Source organism: Amaranthus tricolor, chromosome 17 (assembly GCF_026212465.1).
Source record: "Amaranthus tricolor cultivar Red isolate AtriRed21 chromosome 17, ASM2621246v1, whole genome shotgun sequence".
NCBI classification, from domain to species: domain Eukaryota; kingdom Viridiplantae; phylum Streptophyta; class Magnoliopsida; order Caryophyllales; family Amaranthaceae; genus Amaranthus; species Amaranthus tricolor.
Window position 1 is genome coordinate 17102896 of NC_080063.1, and position 22913 is coordinate 17125808.

The 22913-nt window shown below is 28.9% G+C and overlaps 2 protein-coding genes and 1 non-coding gene across 3 annotated transcripts; 2 read left to right on the forward strand and 1 right to left on the reverse strand.

Moving 5' to 3' along the window:
* Window positions 1-1647: 1647 nt before the first annotated feature.
* On the reverse strand, window positions 1648-1721 carry TRNAI-AAU (transfer RNA isoleucine (anticodon AAU)). Its single transcript has one exon. It is a non-coding gene; the product is annotated as a tRNA-Ile (tRNA).
* A 1664-nt stretch (window positions 1722-3385) lies between these two features.
* LOC130804270 (LOB domain-containing protein 21-like) lies at window positions 3386-4179 on the forward strand. The gene has a single exon (XM_057668655.1). It carries the CDS (start codon window positions 3448-3450, stop codon window positions 4021-4023), a length of 576 nt encoding a protein of 191 aa, XP_057524638.1. The 5' UTR covers window positions 3386-3447; the 3' UTR covers window positions 4024-4179.
* Window positions 4180-17852: 13673 nt separating this feature from the next.
* LOC130804543 (alcohol acyltransferase 9-like) lies at window positions 17853-19541 on the forward strand. Its single transcript, XM_057669012.1, has one exon. The coding sequence runs from the start codon at window positions 18114-18116 to the stop codon at window positions 19440-19442; it is 1329 nt and encodes a 442-aa protein (XP_057524995.1). The 5' UTR covers window positions 17853-18113; the 3' UTR covers window positions 19443-19541.
* Window positions 19542-22913: the final 3372 nt, after the last annotated feature.

Sequence of the window (22913 nt, forward strand, 5' to 3'; positions counted from 1 at the left end):
ATTTATAATGCCTACTTTCAATATCCTAAATGTCTACTTACATTATTCTTAATACCTACTTATAATATTTTAAAAAATATATGATGAGCCGGCCCAATTAGAGATGGTCTCACAAAAAAACCATCTCTCGCAAGAATTTGTGTTTTTGATATAAATTAATTTGTTTAAGAATAATATGTTTAATTTCTTACTTTTGGGTACTGATAATGCCCTAATATTTTAATTTATTTACATCATTTTGAAACTAATAATAATTAGATTCACCGGCCCTAAGCTTATCAAAATCTCAAAAACAGTTCTTTCAACCTTAATATTTTAATTTATTTATTCGTTTGTTCCATACCAATTAATGGTGCGTCAGCATTACATGAGTTTATTGGTTAATTGTTGTGAAAATAATAATATAGAAAGAATTCAGAAAAAACAAGCATTCTAAATTATTGTTAAATGTATGTTGTGTTTAACTAAAATAATATATTATTTCAAATATGAGTAAGAATCTTACAAATAATGGGCAGTAATTGATGAAAATAATTTCTAAGCATTAGTTGCTACTTTCAACACAAAGTAATGTTAGAATAAAACATTTTTTTAAAAATTAAAACAACATTCTCACTAATCACCCAAAATAAACCAAAATTGGTTTGCTAAATTGTTAAAAAACTAATTTTAATCAATTTATGCAAAATCACAACTGAAAAAAGAAAATACATTGATATCCATGTATTAAAACGGAAAGGTTTTTAATCCATTATGATCTAGCTCATAGATTTAGGAATTCATATACTAGATTTTGAATTCTACTGCTGTTTTCAAATCTTATTTTTATCTTTTTATTAATTTGAATTAAAAAGGTAAAGATAAAGAACACTTTCAGCGTTTCGAATAAGGCAGAGTCCGGATGGGGGGTTTTGTTTTTTTCTGAAAGATGCGGACAAATCATATACATTTCCCCAAGGAGAGAGTAAAAAGAGATGCGCGCAGTCAAGAAACCCCCCAACTGATACCTGCGCCCAATAAGTATTATTTCCATTAATTGTTTATAAATTGTCCAACTCAATTTGTATTATTTCCTTATTTGGAGATAAACTTAAACATTTTTTTAATCTCATCTATACACTAAAACTGTATCTTTTAACGTTATTCAATAATTTATTTTCTCTCTTTATTTAATATTATATTTATTACACTAAATAACAAAATATCACAACTTATTATACTTCTCTTAAAACTCGCTCTTTTTTCGATTTAAAGACATAAAAGAAGGCAAAAGTTTCTCCACTTTATTTTCTAAAATTGCATCCAACACTCATCATCAACATAAGAGAACTAAAAATCAAAGTAGGAGTAGGGCATGTAAGTACCTAAAACCCTAGGTAACTAGAGACCTTTGCTTTTACATAGTGCAAGGTTTCAAATCAAAGCAAAAAGGCCTAAGAAATAATGCACTTTTCAAGTAGTGTCATTTCTTTCTTTAAATCAAATGAGTGTTATCAACTTCCTTTTTTAATGAACAATCTTGTCTAATTCCTATTTCCTCCATGAGACAAAATAACAGGGGTTCAATTGTTCAAATGTGCATCCTATTCCTTTTTCACTAGGCACTAGGTAGGCACTAGGGACCAAAAAATTAAGTACACAAAAAATTGGCCCATGCAGGGCTCGAACCTGCGACCTTGGCGTTATTAGCACCACGCTCTAACCAACTGAGCTAATGGGCCTTGTTGATTTCAGCTTTCAGTTAACTATTTATATGTTTATTATATAAATGAAATTAGGATGAAGTTAACGATTATATGATCACTTTAATTGATAGGATTGGCTCTATCTTCAATCTCACAATTGATTAATTAGTATTGCCTCTATTTTTAATGCTTCAAGCATAAGCCTCGGAGAGTCTAACTAAGAGAAATCACCGACTATTATATGAGATTATCTCACTATAAGACTATTTCATATAATTACTAATTTTAATTGATTGCTTTAAGATCGTAAGTGATTACTTTAAGGTTGTAGGATATAATTCTAAGGTTATAATTAATCATTTTAAGATTGTAAGTGATTATTTAAAATTATTAAGCGATCACATCGGAACTCAAAATTTACATTGTGCCAACTCAATAGATATGGTTTGAGATCGACAAATTTGAGAATTTGTCAAGAAAAAAATTTAATCTTTTAATTATAGAACATTTCTAAGAAAATTCATTACCGTGTGAACTGTTTCTATACATAAAACATAGTTAATCCGGTGTTCAGAAAACTTCTATATGAAAGAGTCAAAACTCAAAAGTAATGAACCAATACAATGCAATCACATATTCACATATACAATGAACATACTAAATCAAACAATCAAACGGATGTGGGGACTCGCTTTGATTTAGACTAGAATTAATTTTCCTTATCACTATACTGAGTAATTAGTAATTACTAATAGTCTAATACCATTTCACTCTCCCTCCTTGGGGGCCTTTAGAAAGGACTAGATGAACAATTCCCAAATTTCCAAGGGTATGATCGAATGATATGGAGCAATAAAGCCATCAACATTTGTCGTTTTATTATCTTTTTCACCAATGGGATTCATTGTTTTGTGTCCATTAAGCCTTCCTTCACTCCATCAAAAGAAAAGAAAATTAAAATAGTAATACTCAGAAAATGACAAATTTAGAATACTAGTATGTACTCGATAACTATTTATCTTTACATGTATATGTAAAGATGGAAGTAGGTGGACAGGCACACAAACCTCTTAAACACGTTTTCAATACACGACAAGACACAACTCAACATTATTCAACGCACAACTTCAATTGGCACGAGTTATGATATGCACAATAAGATTTCTATGGTATTTATATTTGGAAGGTGATGCACGGCACGATACGACATAAAATTTTTCACGACACGACTTGAAACAATACAATTTGCCACGCTGACAAAAACATATAAGTGGTCCAACAACACAATACGATTTTTATGATTGATTACACATTTATACGCCACACTATTGAATATTACTCCCTCCTATTCTACCCATTAATCTCATTTATTTTGTAGTTTATTCTTAATTTATAAGCTAAAACATAATCATGTGGGATCTTGTTTGATTCGTTTTAATACAAGGATCATTAATATTAACTTTTTATAATTTTTAATTAAGAACAATCAGAAATATTAAAAATTAAAATGTTGTCTCTATAAATATAAAAAACTAAATAGAACTAATAAATTAAATAAAAAATAGTAATACAGTTTTTAATCAATTAACCTTTGCCATAATCTAAAGTGACCTATACCTACAATCACGTATAAATAGAGCACTGCAATATGAAAGATAAGCCTAGGACCTAAAACATAAAACGTTCCACGCACACGCACACGCACAAAAACTTATGTCTTTTTCTTGATCAATTTTTCTACGTTGAATGAAGAATAGCCAACATGAAGAAGTGCTATAATAACGAGCCAAGATCAAGCTCATCTTGCGCAGCTTGCAAGCTACTCAAGCGAAGATGCAGCCCAAGCTGCATCTTCGCACCTTATTTTCGAGCCAACGAGCCTCGAAAATTCGCCAATGTTCATAAAGTATTCGGAGCCAGCAATGTAAGCAAGATCCTGAATGAAGTCCCTGAAGAACACCGTGAGGAGACTGTTAATTCTTTATTATTTGAAGCCGAGGCTCGGCTCCAAGACCCGGTATATGGTTGCTTAGGCGCAATTGCGCTTTTACAAACACAAATGTTTCAGCTCGAGCACGACTTATCCGTGGCTCGAGCTCGCTTGGCTCAATACAAAGCTGCTAGCTGCTTATGTGCTGATAATTATAGTAATAATAATACTTTTAATTATAATATTAGTGAGAATGATTTATTTGGTTTAGGAGATCAACATAATAATGTTAATAATAATCATATCAATTTATGCAAGGAAGAGTATTTAATAAGTTCAGATCAGTTTAGCCAAAGTGATCATGTAATTAATGACTTTGGTCTAGTTCCTGATCTACTTCCTTTATGATCATCTAATTAATCTTTATCTTTATTTTTTTTAATTTTAATTCCTAAGTTTTAAACTCGGAAAAGATGGTTATTTTAGAAGACAAAGAAATAATATGTTTAAAAGGACCTTTAGCTATGTTAATACCAATAATTATGTATCCTTTAAATTGTGTATATGAAAGAATTAATATGGGTGATTTTAATTTTAATTTTAATTTCTACAACAAAATCATTATATATATCATCTCTATATCTATTTACGATCCCATCTAGATTAAATTTCAATTGTAAATGTATTTGTATTCTTATTTTGATATAGAAGAAGTAAAATAGGTTAAATCTGATTTATCATTAATAACGAACATTTTAACAATTTAAAAATTGAAATAATATATTAAACTAATTATTTGACTATTATGTAGACTGATAAAGATTTTTTTATAAATATATATGATGGGGTCTAGTATAATACATTAATACTCCATAACCTTATAATTTAAGAAACAAATTGTTTGATAGTGGGAAATGAAATTAAAATTTTAAGTTTAAAAGGTAAAATATATAACTCACATATTGCAATATCGCTCTCTTAAGTAATAAAAATGAGTAGGGGACAAGGCATTAATATTTAGTGTCCTGAAAATGCAATTTAACCTTTACATTTGTGTATGGCAAAACTATCTTGTACATTTCTTATTTGATGTGATATTTATGTGTTTTGTTCACCCTAATTCACCACAAATTAAGCTAAAAAAAATTTTAGGATTCTTTTATTTTCATCAAAAAAGAAAAACCATCATTTATTAAAGAATAGTATACTAGTTATACTTATAAGTATGTTGACTCATCAATCCTCATCATTATATTCATATTCAATACATTATACTTATTGTCACTATAATCATAGTTTGGAAACGATAAAAGACTGACCAAAAATGAGCGTAATTGACTATTAATGTTTATTGTAATTTTGAGCATGAAAATGGTATATATATACTCGTACTCTCTTCATCTTTTTTATTTTATTTTAATTTTTTCTGTTAAACAATAATAATAACATTGTAATTGAATGTCTTATTTTAATATAATAAAAGAAATAGTTTTAAAATATTCTACAAATTCTTGAATGTTGTAGAATGTTGATAAAATCTATATGATTTTTATTGGGGAAGAAAGTTTATTTTATAATAATGGGCTTTGAATGAAACATCTATCGAACTAAATTGGGATTCAAAAAAAAATTATTTCAATATGATTTGACATTGAATTGATTAAATGGGTCGTGGAACCTTAAGTCACAAACTCTATAAATGAATGAATTTGGATACAAATTTTTTTTTGTTTTTTCTAACTTAAAACCGCTGACATTGTCAAAGAAATTGAACCAAAATATACAAGTTGCCTAAATGACTACACAATGTAAAATCATAACCAAAGGAGCTACCACAATGGATAACAATAGTCATTGGCCCATGGCCTTGGGCCCTTGAGGATCCATACTGTTAGAGAGTTTTAAAACATGTGGAAGCGATACTAAAGGTGCCTAATTGAAGTATATCCAATGTCTAGCTTAAAACTTTTCTACATTTTAACCTATGGTGTTCAAGATTATAATTATAGTTTTTTATGAGAAAGATACACTGAGTATGATGATGATAATACTCTCATTGTCTCGCCAATTTTGCCTCACTAACATTTGTCAGAAAAATTAAGAAAAATCTATGAAGTAGTATTTAATGGGCCGAATAACGGTCGGACCGGACTTAAGTAAATATGGTCCGAGCCGGACAAAGGCCCTTTAAAATTAATATAGACTTAAAACGGTTGGGGCTTGCAAAGCCCGGTCTGACCCATTTTTACTACTGATAATTATTTTAATTCCCATTTATCAATTTATAACAATTAAATTATCATTTATAATTATTAAAATGAAAAAATATTAATAATTTCATTGACATTGTCATTTATAATATTCAAATTATTCATTGATTATGCTATTTACAAAGGCCCATTTTCGTCCCTTATTGAGCCCTTTTATAGCCCGTTTCATTTTAATTATATATAGCCCATTTTTCGATTTGACTGGTTTTCGGCCCAACCCTTACAAAACTCTTCTAAAAACGGGTCGAATAAGGGCTCAAAATAGGACCCACCCATTAACACCCCTAATCATGTAACACTTTGTCTATAATCAAAATATATCAAATCTCAAATTACACGCTTTGACACATACATAAATGGAAAAGCTACCACAAAGGTAATACCATAACATATAGTAAAGTATATGCCTGAGAAGGATGTGTAAGTAGCAAATCAGCATTTGCAGCAACCTTTACCAGCACAAATGACCCTAAAAAAATAGGAGATTTAGTTTGAATGAGAAATTGGAGTAAAACATAATTTTCTATGTGAGACGATTTTTTTATGAGACGTTTTTTATATATGAGTAGCCCAACTAATATAGTTATTTTGCTTATTAACTCCTTATTTTAAGGTTGTCTCACCGAGATACAGTCTCTCATAAAAGTAGCTCATATCTTTTTAAATTTGTTACTCAAAAGTCATTTTCAGTAGCAAATTTAAAGCGACTGATGACTATGGGGCAACTTAAATGCACTATCCCCATCATTTTCCCAAGTCTTCTTTTATAAGTGAGAACATACATGAACCTTACACTTTGAAAACTGTATCAAAATTGATACTTCTATATTAGAAATTAGAAAACTGTAATGACTATGACAATACTAACATATATACTTCCTGTGCCTAACTACGAGTCGCACTCTTAACTAGCCACCTTATCATCCCTAAAAGTTATCACCACAAAAAATTGATATAGGCCGATGATAACGTTAAAAGACTAATTCATCAATTGAGAGTTTAAGGCTGATGGTTATAACTCATAATTTATGTGTTTTTTGTCACGTTTCGATATAAAATTTTTCAGACTGTAAGTTGATATAATATATGATTTTTTTCATACTTAACACTAAACAATTCACTGAAATGACGAGAGCATGAGATTTAAGCTCATAATCTTCCGTCACTTTGGCCATTAATTTCAATGTCAAAAAACAATTCAATCAAAAATTTAAGTTTGTGATTGTAACCTGTCAAGGGAACCAACTTAACAAAAAGTTTAAGCTGATGGTTGAGGCCCATGATATGTTATATACTCTAACACGCCCCCTCACACGAGAGCTCATTGGCCTAGAAGTGTGGATGCAGCATAGGCCCAGATGCCCTCCTCATACCTGGCGCTAAATATTCCACTTCAAATGAGGGATGGTTGAGATTCAACTCGTAACCTCTTGTCACGTTGGCTTCTGATACCATGTCATTGACCTATTCAACCAAAAGTTTAAGGTGACTCTAACATAGCCTCATAATATGTTATGAGTATTATATTCTATCAGATTTAAATCTATTAGTGGACTATAGATCTTCATGTCATTTCCCACACTAAAGAAATTTGACCACTTCATTTGAACAAGAGGATAATCCACCTTTGAAGATGAAATTGAACCTATTTAGATTATAATTTGAGTTATTTAATTACAAATTTATCAACATACTAAAATGTATAATATATTTATATATAGCACGGAAAAATATAATAATCGAATTAAATCATATACAAACGTTGCATCTTTCGTTTTGGAAGTAAAGCATTGATGAGAATGGCATATTTCAACATTGACTGAATTTTCCCTCCTCTCCTAATGATATAATTGTCTAATTGAGCTATAATCACATGAGATGTGCTTGAACACTTCAAAAGGCATGAATACCATAATTTGATCACAAATTGTTGTATGTTCATGGTCTTAGTGTTACCGAGAGACGCGTCTTACATTTGTGTTAAATAGTCCATCTCATACACATAACGAGTATATGGATTTTTTTAAGGTCATCTCACCGAAAGACGGTCTTTCATAAAACTAGCTTTTAACTTAATTGTTTTATTTAAATGTAGTATCAAAACTTCTAACTCGCCTTAACATGACAAAGGTATTATGTTAAGTATTGCAATATTTTTGATGTATTATTAATAAATCTAAGTAAATTTTTACATTCAAAAAGCTTCCAAACATCTATAATTTTTTAAATCTGTAAATTAATTCTACTAAATTTATAGTATTAGTCAATTATATAATTTGATTTTGAAAGCTACTTTCGATTAGCAATTTAAATCTACAAAATTTAAAGTACGATTTCAATTTTGTCAACCTTAATTCAAATACATTAGCAATTTAATTACTTAATTAGTACCTTCAAACCAAAATAACTCTTACGTGTAGGGGCAGATTTCTAATTAAAATGGTTAAAGTTTTCAAGCTCAATTATGTGGATTGGGTCAGCCCAACTAAACCCATTGTTTTTAAACAATTCATTTAAGCTGGATCAGCATTAAATTCAGCCCAAAAGGTTGGGTTGAATTTCCTCTACCTATTAATTTTGAGCTCAATTTAATTTCTCATCAATTTAAATTAGGATAATGATATATACTCTTCCAACCCCTAATATTGCTCCACAGAGATAACATAACGATTAAGAAAAATGAAAAAGTGAGTATTTTAGTGGAGTATTGTAGGTGCGATAATATTCTTTAATCAACTGAGTATAGGATTTAATATAAAAAAGAAATAAAATTCAGTTTTTTGTGGGGTATTATAGGTGGAATCATATCAAAAATAGTAACGAGAGAAACAAAATTAAGATATGAGGAAAAGTCAAGGGACGGAGAGAGTATAACCCTTAGGGCCGTATAAGACGTTAAAAGTAAAAATATTTAGTGAAAAATACTAAGTATTATAATATTTGGTGAAAAATATCATGATTGCACAATATAGTTCTTTTTTAGGAAATGAATTTTATACTTATTTACAACTATGCTTATAAGATTTATAGAAATATCATTTTCCTTAAAGTATATATATTTTCTCCGTCTCTTTAAGTTTGCACTATAGAATTAAAATATTAGATTCCTTTTTAAGTTTAATGATACAAATTTAAAAAGACAAGGATAAAAATTATACAATTTTTAGTTTTACATTTCTATTACATTTGAATCAATTGTATACTTGTAAAAGTTGTTTTATACTATTAATTTAGCATATTAAAATTAAATTAGAAGTATATATTGGTTATTATTTGTGATGAGTTGTTGTCTTGCTGTAAAAGAGTAAAGAGCATAGAGCATATCCTAGGAAATGGCTCTTTTGGTATTAAAGCTACATAATCATACATTGGAGTCTCCTAAAATCTAGAATCTAGATACTCCCCCAACTCCTACCCTTCTCTAGTCGTTTTCTCAATGAAGTATTAACCATTATTGCAACTTTTTTAAAACCAATATCTTTTTTTCCTTTAAAAAATGGGTTTTAGAATTTAACTATTTGCCAATTATGTTAGTTAGTCTTTTTCATTAACTTTGCTTTATAGATATTTTAATGAGAAAATAAATAAAGAAAAAGGTATCAGAAAAAAGAATATGAATTATAATCAAAAATAGATTCAAATAAATTTATTAAGACGAATAAAGAAAAATAAGATAATTTTTGTAGTACATAAATAGTTTTTATTGGATGTCTTTGGATATTCCATAGATTTACAATGCACATAGGCATGAACATTGTGATAGTTTTTTCTTCATATGTCTAAAAGACTAAACCATATCAAAATGTTTAATGCCAGTTTTTTATAATGGAGTAACCCCTAATTCGCTTTCTCAGCTGCTGGATCCTAATTTTATCAATTTTTGTATCCTCATATATTCACCTTAATATTTACATATCTGCTATATTCATGTTCTAATAACTTCTTAGCGGATCAATATTTCGACCTAAAAAATATAATGATTCATTAAATATCACAAAATCAAGTAAAGTTTAATAGTCTAAGTAAGAGGAATAAAACTAAAAGGATGGTAATGTATCTCATTAAACTATAACTAAATCATTCAACTATAATTATTTTGATAGTATCATCTATTTGACCTTTCTAATTTTAAATATTGGTTCCCTCTTGATTTTATGATGATTTTTTGATAATTTATTCATCCCTTAAAAACCTTTTTTTTTTTTTACCATACTTTGAAAATTTTAGAAATCTTCAACATTACTCCTAGTAGTATCTGTATTATATATGGAAAAAGTTGAAAGGGTATATATTTTTTTAAAAAAAGCTATTTAGTACAACCCAATCAAAACTAATATTCTTGACGATCACAACTCTCTAATCAAATCCAATCTAACACAGTACCAAAATCTTAATCAAATAAAAACAAAGTGGAGTCAATCTTTTTCTGCCTCCTGCTTTTGTGAAAAGGTGTGAAAGATGGTTAAATGAGACTTATTAAAAGACTCAAGTTGTAAAAAATACACACTATATCCCATTAAATTTGAAGTATTTTTTATTTTAGTCCGCTTTATTTAATTTGAATTAAATTTATTTTTAAATAATAGCCTACTAATTTTTTAATCTCATTCATATATTTTAACTCTCTTTTAATTTCATTTACATAATTTATTCTTTCTCTTCATTTATTATCATTTTTTAAAAATCCTTTTTTTTCTCTTTAATGCAATTCTATCAAAACATGAGTATTTGGAAAGTGGCACAAATTACAAATATTAAGGATTTAAAGTATTTTTTTTTCATTATTTTCAATTTGTATTATTTATATATATGAGTTAGTTTTTCGCGACATATGAGAATTTGCTAATAATTTGAGAGGAATTGATTTATGCATAGCATATTTAAAAATAGTTAAAACGTATAAATAATATTAAAAATAAATCGGATAGTTCAAATTAAAATATGCAAATTGAAAGTAGGGAGCATGCAAGAATTAGCATGCAATGCAAAAGATCCGTGCATATCCATCTCAAAAGAACAATCATGGCAAATATTGATTCTATATGCTATATGGATCGAGTATAAATACTATTGTGATGTTTATCTTTAGCCTATAATATAATTACAATGTTAGAAAGACAAACGTTTTGGATTTGACTTTGTAATTTATTGTTACTAAATAATAATATTTCCAAATTTCCTCTTAACATGTGATGTAGATTATTTTGTATAATAATGTTTAAATGATGGTAATAATTTCTCTTTATTTTGAAGTATTTAGAGTTATCTATCAAGACTCAATTTACTAAATATACATTTTATGAGATGGGTGATATATGAGTTTGTTGTAAGATTTATTTATTATAAAAAAAAAAAAACAACTACATTTATTATTAGGGGTAAAGTGATTGAGGGTTGAAAGAAGCTCGTCTTACTAATTTGTAATAAATAATATAAGGGCGCACAATTTAAACATCACAAAATTAAAATTTAATAGTAAAAATAAAAAAAATAAAACTTTAAGTAGTTTAAAATTTGAATTTTTAAACCTTAATTTAAATTTCTTATTTCACTCGGTCTCCAAAAATTTAGACTAGTATATATATAATAATAACTAATAATAATGTCCATGAAACATGCATGTAGTAAAAAAGAAAGGTCTAGGTAACATGTTGAATGAACATGCAATCAAACACATGCATCAAAATAGTGATAGCATATGAAGACAAAGGGACCTCTTTTTTAACGTGTGCTTGATTATATTCCCTATTTCTTGTTCCTTTGTGTTTGATTAGAATGCTACTTGTTGTGTTCGATAAATCTGAAATATTGGTGGCACTAATAAAGGAGAAGGTTACACTAATCCCTACATATTATAAATCGATAAGTTACACTAATCCCTACATAAATATTAGTGGCCCAATTTAATTTATTTATTATATTATAAATCGATAAGTTAAGAAAAAGAAAAATCAATTTTAAAACCTTTTTTAGAAAAATTAATACATGATTCAACAAAGATAAGACTTAATTCTCGAGTCTATATAATTTTAATTATGAGAAAATTAGTTAGACTATGCAAAATTAATATATATATATATATATATATATATATATATATATATATATATATATATATATATATATATATATATATATATATATATATATATATATATATATATACACTATTATTGTTAGGGATTTTGTACCTTTTTCATATAAAAATTAATATATTTAAGATTGTATATATATTCGATCCAGCATAAGAACAAATAAAAATACATACATTAATCATAAAAAAAAAAATAAGATGTCAGCAAATTATCTGTTTTGGTTGACGTACAAAGTCTTGAATAGCCATAGAAGTAATAGGAGGTCGGTGTTACATTTTTAAAAATTGTAGAACTAGCATTTATTGGTAAGGGCGTATTATAGTATGCATTAATTCTTTATTAAAGTCATTTTAGTGTGAATCGATTTCAATTGGGTTGGCTCAAATTAATTAAAATAAATTTTTTTTACATGTGTGAATTCAGATTTTATTAATTTTTATGTCTTTTACTAATGAACATTCTGTATGGACTCGCATCGCAATTAGACGGTCTCATACAAAACAGACTGATATAATATGTCCATGTACGTACTCCTCTGTTTTTTTAAATTTGTTGTTAATCCTAATAATATATTAAGACTTAAGAGGAAATATATATATATATATATATATATATATATATATATATATATATATATATATATATATATATATATATAACACTAGAAAGAGTTTTTTTTTATGTTGGGACAGAATGAGTAATAAATTTAAAACAAATAAATTTAAAATAAATATTCTGACATAATATTATGAAAATTTCATCAAATTTATTGCTCTTTTTGTACAACAATACTACATAAAGTGCAAGCTACGGAAAAAATCTTTTTACCCAAATTATGTGATTGTTTGGTAGAAGCCTGCATTAGGCACTCAAGTCTTGCTTTGCATTCCTCGTCAATCATCACTTCGTTCCTTTTCTCAGGAGACATTACAAGTATTCGTATTAGCCAAGCTAATTTCATTAGTTGAAAATATTGTCCGATAAGTAATTTGTTTAGGTTAAAAATTTAAGCTAGTTGTAAATGAAATATTTGGTAAATTAATTGTTGATTGTCAAAAGCCAATAAAATAGCTATTATAAGCAGGTTTTTTATTTTGACTAAAAATTTATTTTTTAGCTAGTTTAAAAATACTTACCAAATACCATTTTGAACTGTTTAATCATCTAAAGAGACAAAAGCCAAAAACCAATAAAAAAAGATAGTTGTCAAATTTATTTTTTTATTTGCCTTTTGACTTTTTAATTGGTCAACCAGTCAATATAAAAGTACCCTGAAAGCCTTTTAAGCTAGCTTTCAACTCAAACCAAAAAAGTAATTATAGTAGCTTTTTTTTGACATGCTTTTTCTCTAATAAACAACTAATAATCATCAAATAATTTTTACTAATAATCTCCTTAACAAATGACTTAATTTAACTAGCTTAAATAAATAGTAAATAAACTAATACTTTCAGTTGGTCAAACCAACTAATAAATTGGCTAATAGCTTTAATTAATAGTCAATTGTCAAGGTAACCCTATAAAACAAACATCACCGTGGAATCAACGCAAATCCTCTTTGCAACATAAAAAGTCCAATTTTCTAATTAAAGATAGCTGGAAAAAAATAAATTAATAATACTAGTTTTTAGCTCTCTTTATACCACTTATAGGATGACTCATGTCTCTATATCTAGAGTTTCTTCCAAAGTTTTGGATGAATCTCTCAATCTCATGTATGAATTTTCATTTTAAAATAAAATAATTATACTTCTTTGGCATCATATTCCTGATACGAGATCAATGCACGATTTTTTATTGATTCCCTCTCCGACTTATACCGATATCTTATCGAAACTATGTATAAGTTAAATAATCTATCATAAGAGTCCTATAAATTGAGGTAAATATTTAAGGGTTAAATAAAAGTTAAATTAGGAAAATAAAATCAGCTAAGTAGATAATTAAAGAAATTTGATTGTTAGAGAGGTGGAAGAATCTATTAGAAAGTAATGAAAAATATAGAAAATAGCAATTAGTTTCGTTATTTTAGGTATAAATTTACCCTAGGGAAGAGTGGGGGAATTTTTTACCTCCACATGAGGGAAATCAATCTATTTTTTTTTCATCTTTTCTAATTTACTTTCATTTTATCTCTATCAAAATTATTTCAATAACTTTATTTGCATCTCTAAGTGCCTTTGTTACATTAGCTTGACTTTTTTATCCCCTTAAATATTTACTCTCAATCCAAACGACCCCTTATACATATTATGAGCTATAAGCTCTTTATTTGAGGTCGTTTCACTGAGAAGCGACCTCTCAAGAGATTAGCTCTTTAAAATTACATTAAAATCATTGTGGATACAAGATCCGATTTTAAACCGACCTGAAACACCTAACCCAATATTGACTTGATGACCCGAATGAATAGCTAAGTAATATCCTCTACTTCTTCTATCCTTTTAATTGACTTCTAAAAACAATACTCTCTCCGTTCTCTAATGTTCTATCCATTTGATATATTCCATCTTAGGAAGAAAGAAATTTAATTAATGTTTTTAACAAATATTTAGACAATAAATTATATCCATGTGAGATCTCGTTAGATTTGTCTTAATGAATACTTTTTTATTATGTGTATTTAGAGATATAGAGATTTAAAATTTGCATTGAAAACTGTATAAAAAGTAAATGGGAAAAAAAAATAAAAGGAGTATCTTTCACTAGAAAATTCATATTATTTTTTTATTAAAAGTTCATATTTTAGTATTAGTATAACTGTTCATGTATATATCTGCAGGTTCAACACAAATAATCTTCGATCAATATTTATGTACCATTATTATGGTACGGTTTGCGACAGAAAAAACATCCATTACTCCAAAAAAAAAGGGTAATAAAAATAAATTAGACCACCACCGACAAGTCAATTTTAAAGGATTCTGGTATATTTGCTGAAGGTTTTAAAGGAGTAAAAGGACACTAAGAATTTTTTTTTATTTACAAATAATAAGTAAAACAAATTTGAGCATTAACCTAATATCTTCTCATGTATCGAGATGATCCATCATTTTCCTTTAAATTCACCCAATTACCAAGTATAATTTTTTCTAATCAATAAGTGAATTTTCGTTTAACCTTAAAATTACTAACGGACAAGATATAAGTTAAGTTGAATCTAAACTAAAATGTAGCGAGCTCTAAAATATACTAATACGAGCTTAAATAAGCACAAACACACACACAATTTTAATTTTTAATGATTGCTGTATTTTTATTTTAATGCTATCGAATAAACAATTTTAATTTTTAATTTCTTAAGTTTCATGGGATAAAAAATTAAAAAAGCTAATATTATGAAAATATGTATTAAAACGTGTCAAATAAGATTTCACTTGACTATATTTTACATTATAAATATTAAAGTATATGTCAAATAAAATCGTTAATGAACAATAATTGTTAGCCACTATTAAAAATCAGATGAAGTATATAGAGCCTACATTATAAAGGAATGGATCCAAACAATACCAATAATATGATAGTGTATTAGAAAGCTAATATTTTTTGTTAATTATTTCAATTCCCCTCAATAATAATATAAAAACAAGAGTGACACCCTAAGATTAAGATGAGTAGGAGAATCTTACCCAAATCTTATAAAGATCCAAACAATTCTTTCCCCAAAATAAAGCATTAGTGTTGCCAATTATATAATGACAATGTAGCATTAGATAATGTCTACTCTTGCTGGTTTATAAAGTAAAATCAATTGAAAGTTTATGTTTTGAGATTTGACATGTTGCTTCATTTTTATTTCTTTGGGATGAAAACATGGGATTTAATAATTAATAGTGATGCTTAATTTATACTTCATCATACTTATATTATAGATTAAACATTTTATGCAAACTCAAATAATAAAGAAAATAGAACTTAGTAGGAAGAGGTGAAATTATATCAAAATGTAATTAAGCATACTACATGGAACGAACTAAAATAATTTATTTATGAAAATCAGAGAATTAACAAAGTTAATGTTATTACTACATTTTATTATAAATATACTTTAAAATTTATATTTATATATGTTTTGATATATACTAAATCTACAGTGTTATATGCTAGTTTGATAACACTTTTTCCGTTCTGAACTACTTGCTAACACTATTATTTCTTTCAAACTTATTTTATATATTACCGCTAGTATGTATAAAAAGATATGGTCAAGTGGAATTTTGTTTAAATCATTTAATCGTATATTTTTACAAAATTTAATTTTTTTAAAAAAATATATATAATTCAACATATAAATTATCAAAATAATATAAATAAATTAACATATTTATAATGGAAGGGTAATGGGATCGTGAAAATAATCTTTATGACAAAACCCTGTTGAGTACGGTGATAATAAAAGCCTAAAATTTGTATTGTACTGTTCATATTTTCTTCCTCATGCACTAATTGCCACCGTCAATTAAAGCAACCTTTTGAATCTCACATAATTCTCAAAGATATGGGAAGCTTTTGTGTAAATAATTCTCATCATCATCATATCCAGTATATTTTGTCCATAAAAAACTAAGATCAAGGTCTAAAAGGGAAAGATGGCGGTAACTCGTATCCATAAAGGAGAGTGTGGCTAAAGGAGTCCACCGGCTCGAGGAAGATAAAGAGACGTAATATTACGTGAAAAATAACGTAAAGGCCTATAAAAATAAAAGAAGGACCACTACAAAAGAAAACAAAGAACTAATAAAAAGGAAACGATAAAAACAAGAGGTTAAGGATACTAAAAGGTAAATTAAGAGGACATCAGTAAGCTAAGACATGGATATGGCGTCTCCAACTACTCCTATCCCTAGTTTGATCCGCCGAGAGGTTTAACTAAAAATATATAAAAATTCATTTTTTCAATTTCATCAGTAACCTAAGACATGAATAAGACGTGAAAGATAATTGTTATTTTCTCAATTTCATCAAAAAAATTAATAGAATTCATTTAAAACACTAAGCACTAAATATATAAAAATTCATAATCAATCACTGATTTGTAAATCACTACAAAAAGAAAAAATAAATAAAATAACAAAACTGTCACCGTATTAAATCCTATCACATAAGGCACAAATAACCGTTATTTACTAAGATTTTCTGACGAATATACACATAGTCACCCTTTTTTCCTTACAAATTTGATATCATTACTAATATCTTTAACAAATTTGTTGATGATATTGTAAACAACACGACATACACAAAAGAATAGCTAACTGCATTAAATTTTAATGAAATTTTATTTATTTTAAAATTAATTGATAATAACTACTATTAAGAGGAGTGAATTATTGGGATGAATTTAATGTAAAATAAATAAGACTGATTAAATTAACAAATAATATTAAATGGATGAGACATAGAGTATAAAAATATAAAATCTTTTAGATGAGTAATAATAAAGTAGATAATAGAGATATAGAGATTATAAGACATTAAAACATTTTACAATAAAATTAGTGGGGAAAATGAGATGGCAATAATTTTAAAAATGTTAAATTAAAATTAGTGAAAAATATGCAAAAATACAAGGGATGTTCAGACTACATGCTTAACCACACACGACCCTATAAAATTACAAGTCTCAATATTAAATTACGTTATATATATGTTAAGTGTTCAATATAAAACCATTAGAAAAATATCGTAACTTTTAAATTGCGCATAATTTTAAAAAGTTTATTAATTTTACGCCAATCTACCAAAAACATATAATCATTATAAAATGAATAATAAATTTTTTGCAAATTACAATCTCAATATTTATCTTTTCGAATTACAACCACTAAGCATCAATATCTACAACATTTAATTCAATTCTGATCATTTAACCTAAAATTTGGAACCAATATCGTAAGAGAAGCATTTTTGAGCTGTACAAAATCACACAACTCAGACACAACACACACACACATAATTTATTTATTCTCTCTCCTCCTCCTCTAATTCTTCCCCTCTCTTCTTCTCTTCTCTTCTAAGTTCTACTGCAATGTTCACAAATTATTCCACAAATATTTAAGATTTAAGAACATCAAATATTACCAAAAAAAAAATAAAAATAATAAGATTCAAGAACAAGGAAAGATAATCAATGATGGCAAGTAATTTTGTTCAAGTAAAGGAGGCCACAGTAATCACCCCTGTAGACCCCACTCCAAATTCTGTTCTTTCTCTTTCCACCCTTGATTCTCAGCTCTTTCTTCGTTTCACCATTGAATACCTGCTGGTCTACCCTCCTTCTCATGGACTTCACCGCAGGGAATTTCTCGCTCGTATTAAGTCTGCTTTGGGTCGGGCTTTGATTCAGTATTACCCTCTTGCGGGTCGCGTTCAACAGACCCGTGATGGGGCTTTACAGATGGTTTGCAGGGCCCAAGGAGCTGTTTTTGTTGAGGCTGTTTCTGGGTACAGGATGGCTGATTTCGAGAGGGCCCCACGTTACGTGGAGGAGTGGCGGAAATTGTTGTGGTTACACGTGGATGATGTTCTTAAAGGGGCCCCACCTCTGGTTGTTCAGCTTACGTGGCTTGCTGACGGGGCGGTGGCTGTTGGGTTTGGCTTTAACCACTGTATATGTGATGGGATTGGGAGTGCTGAGTTTATCAACTCTTTTGCTGAGTTAACTCGTGGGGTTACGGTTCGTGGGCCTAAGCCCGTTTGGAATCGTCACTTGCTTGGCCCGAGTCCGTCCAACAAATCTAAATTAAGTATCCGTGTTGACTCAGTCAGTCATCCTGAGTTTACCCGAGTGGAGGATTGTTGTGGGTTCTTAGCAAGATTCTCTAGGGAGACATTGGTCCCAACTTCAAATGTTTTTAGTAAATATCACATCAATCAACTTAAACGACAAACGAGTCGACTCAGTGATTTGACAAGTTATACGTCATTTGAGGTTATTTCGGCCCATATTTGGGGATGTTGGGCCAAATCATTAAACATGCCATCAAACCAAGTACTTAGGCTATTATTTAGTGTTAATTTCCGTAACAGAATAAAACCGGGTCTACCCGCTGGGTATTATGGAAATGGGTTTATACTAGGGTGCGCCCAAACCACAGTTAAAGATTTAACCGAAAAGGGTTTGGGCTACGCTTCGGAATTAGTACAAAAAGCAAAGGAAAGGGTGGATGATAAATATGTAAGGGAAGTGATCGAGTTAGTAAGTGAGAATCGAACAAGTCCTGACTTAGTTGGAGTGCTAATATTGTCACAATGGTCTAGACTTGGGCTAGAAAGGGTTGACTTTGGGCTTGGGAAACCAGCCCATGTAGGGCCCATTTGCAGTGATAAGTACTGTTTGTTATTGCCAGTTCATAATCAGGAGGAGGCAGTGAGGGTGATGCTAGCTGTCCCTACAAGTGCCGTTGACATGTACCAAAATTTATTAACTAAACCTTTTTATTCTAATGACAATTTATGAGTATAATTTATTTTTAATTAGAGTTTAGTTTAAAGTTGGATTGTTTAGATCGATCTTAGTTTAACTTAATCACTAACAAATTCAAGTTTATTTTTGTGGTAATTTTTTGTTGGAAAATGTAGTAAGTAGAAGTTTAATTTCTATAGGAAAGAGAGAGAGAGTAGTGAAAATTAAATTTTGTGAAAGTTGTATTATCATCATATTTAGTGTATCCCATTTATAAGTCTGTGGAGGGAAGAACGACGGTAATTTATATCTATAGAGGAGAGTGCGGTCCAAGTAGGTCTTCAAAGAGAGATAATTGCAACTTATAAAAAGAATAAATAGAATACGTATAAAAGTAAAGAAGGAGGCAAAGAGCAATGTATAAAGCCCATGAACAATAACAAATGATGGGTAAAAGGGATGTGAATAGTAATCTAAGACGTGAATAAGGCGCAGCTAACTACCTCTATCCCTGGTTAGATCCTTAGCGATGGAAAATTTATGCATGTCACTTTTAATCTGTTCCTCCCACGTTCTCCCAGGTCTTCCTCAACTTGCCCCCACAATGATGCAATAATACAGCAAGTTTTAACTCTTGTCAAATGGGTCAATGAAAAAAAAAATATTATTAGAATAATTTATGATTCTCGTTAGTAATAAATAATATGACATCATATTGTACAATAATTCATTAAAAATAAAAACGGATAGCTTATCTTGAAAAGCTTAATTTACAATTTTTTTTATATTAGACTAACTCATGATTCTAGGTAGTAACTAATAATAAATCAACAAAAAATATTATATAACTTATTTTTATATAGCAACTATTAAAATTACATGGAAATAATGGCATTATTTAACAATAAAAACTTAATAGCTTATCTTGCAAAGGAATAAAATACATGGTACAAATTACAAAAGCATTAAAAATACATTAAGTAGGTCGTAATAAACGGTAGTAATGAGAATGAAAAACTAGTGTAATTTTGGTTGAAAAATCTCTTGGCTATCTTGATGGACATTTTTGTCCAACTTCAATCATCTAATTTTCTTCATGAAATGCATTCTAATGCATTACCATTGGGAGAGGTGGTATTAAGTGGTAATGAAAATTTGTAAACAAAAAAGTTTGTTGTGATCAAAGTTTCATTAATATGGGAATGATATGAAACTTTTGATGAAATTTTAAACTATAAATCATTCTCATTATAACCATTTAATACCACTAATCTAACGGATCGTAAATACTACATTTGTATTTTTAAGATGATATCTAATTTGGATACTCTTTTTACATCTTAGTAAATGCTAAAAAAGTTAATACATATTGAAATAATCTCAAATAAAAAACTTATATTCTCGTAATATATTATATAAATTATTTTAACCCAAATTTAAAGCATGTTTCTCGATAAAATCTTTTTATACTATAGTTTATGATATTAAAAAGGTCATGATTAATACAACCCAGGAACCCAAGCCCAACTTATCTTGAATAGTACATAACTAAATATGACTAGCTTCTAATTTACTCAATTCAATGTCAAAATATTGGAATAAAATAATTCAAGTTTTGACTTTTGAGCAAGCTTAGACATGTAAATTTCTAGTAAAAAAGCATTATTTTTCATTTTGCAAAAAAATAATGTCTAAACTCTAGTACATGGGTGATTGACTTAATATATAAACTTGGTATTTTTATTACTAATTGATTGATTATTGCACGTTTTATGTGTAACAACTCGACTTACCGTTGAATGAGTAAACAAGGTCATTATGGGGTTCATTTCCAAAGAAACTGAAATCACACTTCCAAAACTTGAGCAAAGGGGTCACCAGCTCTTCAACGTAATTAACTCAACTACATCTCAAAACAAACATCTAACTAAAACACAGGATAATCATTCAATTCTCTACAAGTCCGATATAACCAACTGAACCAAATCAAATTTACATTTATCCAAAATCCAATACAAATCTACAAATTCCTACGTGGTGAGCTCAATATACATTCTTGGAACCTCTAATCACCTCCGCTAATCTATTATTCCCGACTGGTTCCGATCTGTAGACAAACTAAAAGTTGGAAACAACAAAAGGTTAAATTAAACTGAATGAGAAATAACAATCCAAAACAACAAAACACAGTAATTCAACTTATAGGTTTAAAAACAACATCAGTTTCCTAGATCTATGTGTGCATAGGAAATCTAGTTTGAGAGGTGCCCCATAGCTCTAAGGCTATGTCGCTCTCGGGTGAAGCTAGTCAATATCTGAATGACAATTCGCCTCAAAAACAGGGAGTAGGGAACAATGTCCCTCAACTCCGTCAATGACCAGCTCACAAGCCGTATCCATTGACCATATCATAATATCAACATAAGCAGTCACAACAACATTTGTCTCGACAATTTTCAATTTCAAAAGAGCTTTAGTAAAAAGTTTATTTTTAAGAATGTAGTCTGATCAGACCCTTTAAGGGACTGCTACTACTCATCAAAAAGAACACTTCAAAAAGCTAAGTCTGGTACTCCGCGATCACTAGAAGGGCTCCTCGATAATGTCGCCTTCTGAAGCATAACAAATATAGTATCACAACAAAGCATACGATACTACAACTAGGTTCATATAGCTCATTACATCTCATCCTAAGAATGCATCTTAGTTCCATCTTCAATTTTAATATTTCTCATTTTAGAGATTATGCAAGATCTAACTCCAACCCTTAATATCATCAAAATAAATAACCTTGTCTTAGTCTAGCTTATATTCTTGTAAAGATTATACATCTCTACAATTCCCTTTGTATTCCAATTCAAACACTTCCATGTTCATCTAGACTCAAAACCAAGAAACTAAACAAGATTAACAAACTATCCAAAAGAAGGACTCAGCTAGTTTATCCATTCAGCTAATAATTTCCACACGAACCCTAGATGCTTTCAAAAACAACTAATCAATCAACATTTAACCATTATCATAATCTGAAAAGGTTATTATTTCATCCAAGAACACTGATCTAACCACAACTAAATCCTTCAAATAATCTACTACTAAAATCATAGTCCACACTTGTCTTAGTCAACAAGGAAAGAAATCAAGAAGGATTACCTTCTGTTTGCATCAGCAAGAAACGAGAATTCAAATTCAAAGCTTGATTTTTTGGCTTGGATTTGATGTTTAATCAATCAGGACCAAATCTCACTCAAACCTCCCCTATTTTGGTAGAATCTGGGTCAAGGAAGGGAAATTTCGACTGCTTCTACACTTATTGAGGTTCGAATTCAGAGAACAGGTAAAATGAATGATGCAATACTGTATTGGAAAAAATCAAAGAAAGAATCGAGGAGATTATACCTAATGGGCTTTAATTCGTCACCTTCAAAAATCAAGAAAAGGAGTATGTTTCTTGAAAAACTAGGCGCGAAATCAGATGGTTGAGGACATTGTTGCTTTGAAATCAGATGAAGAAGATGGGTAGAG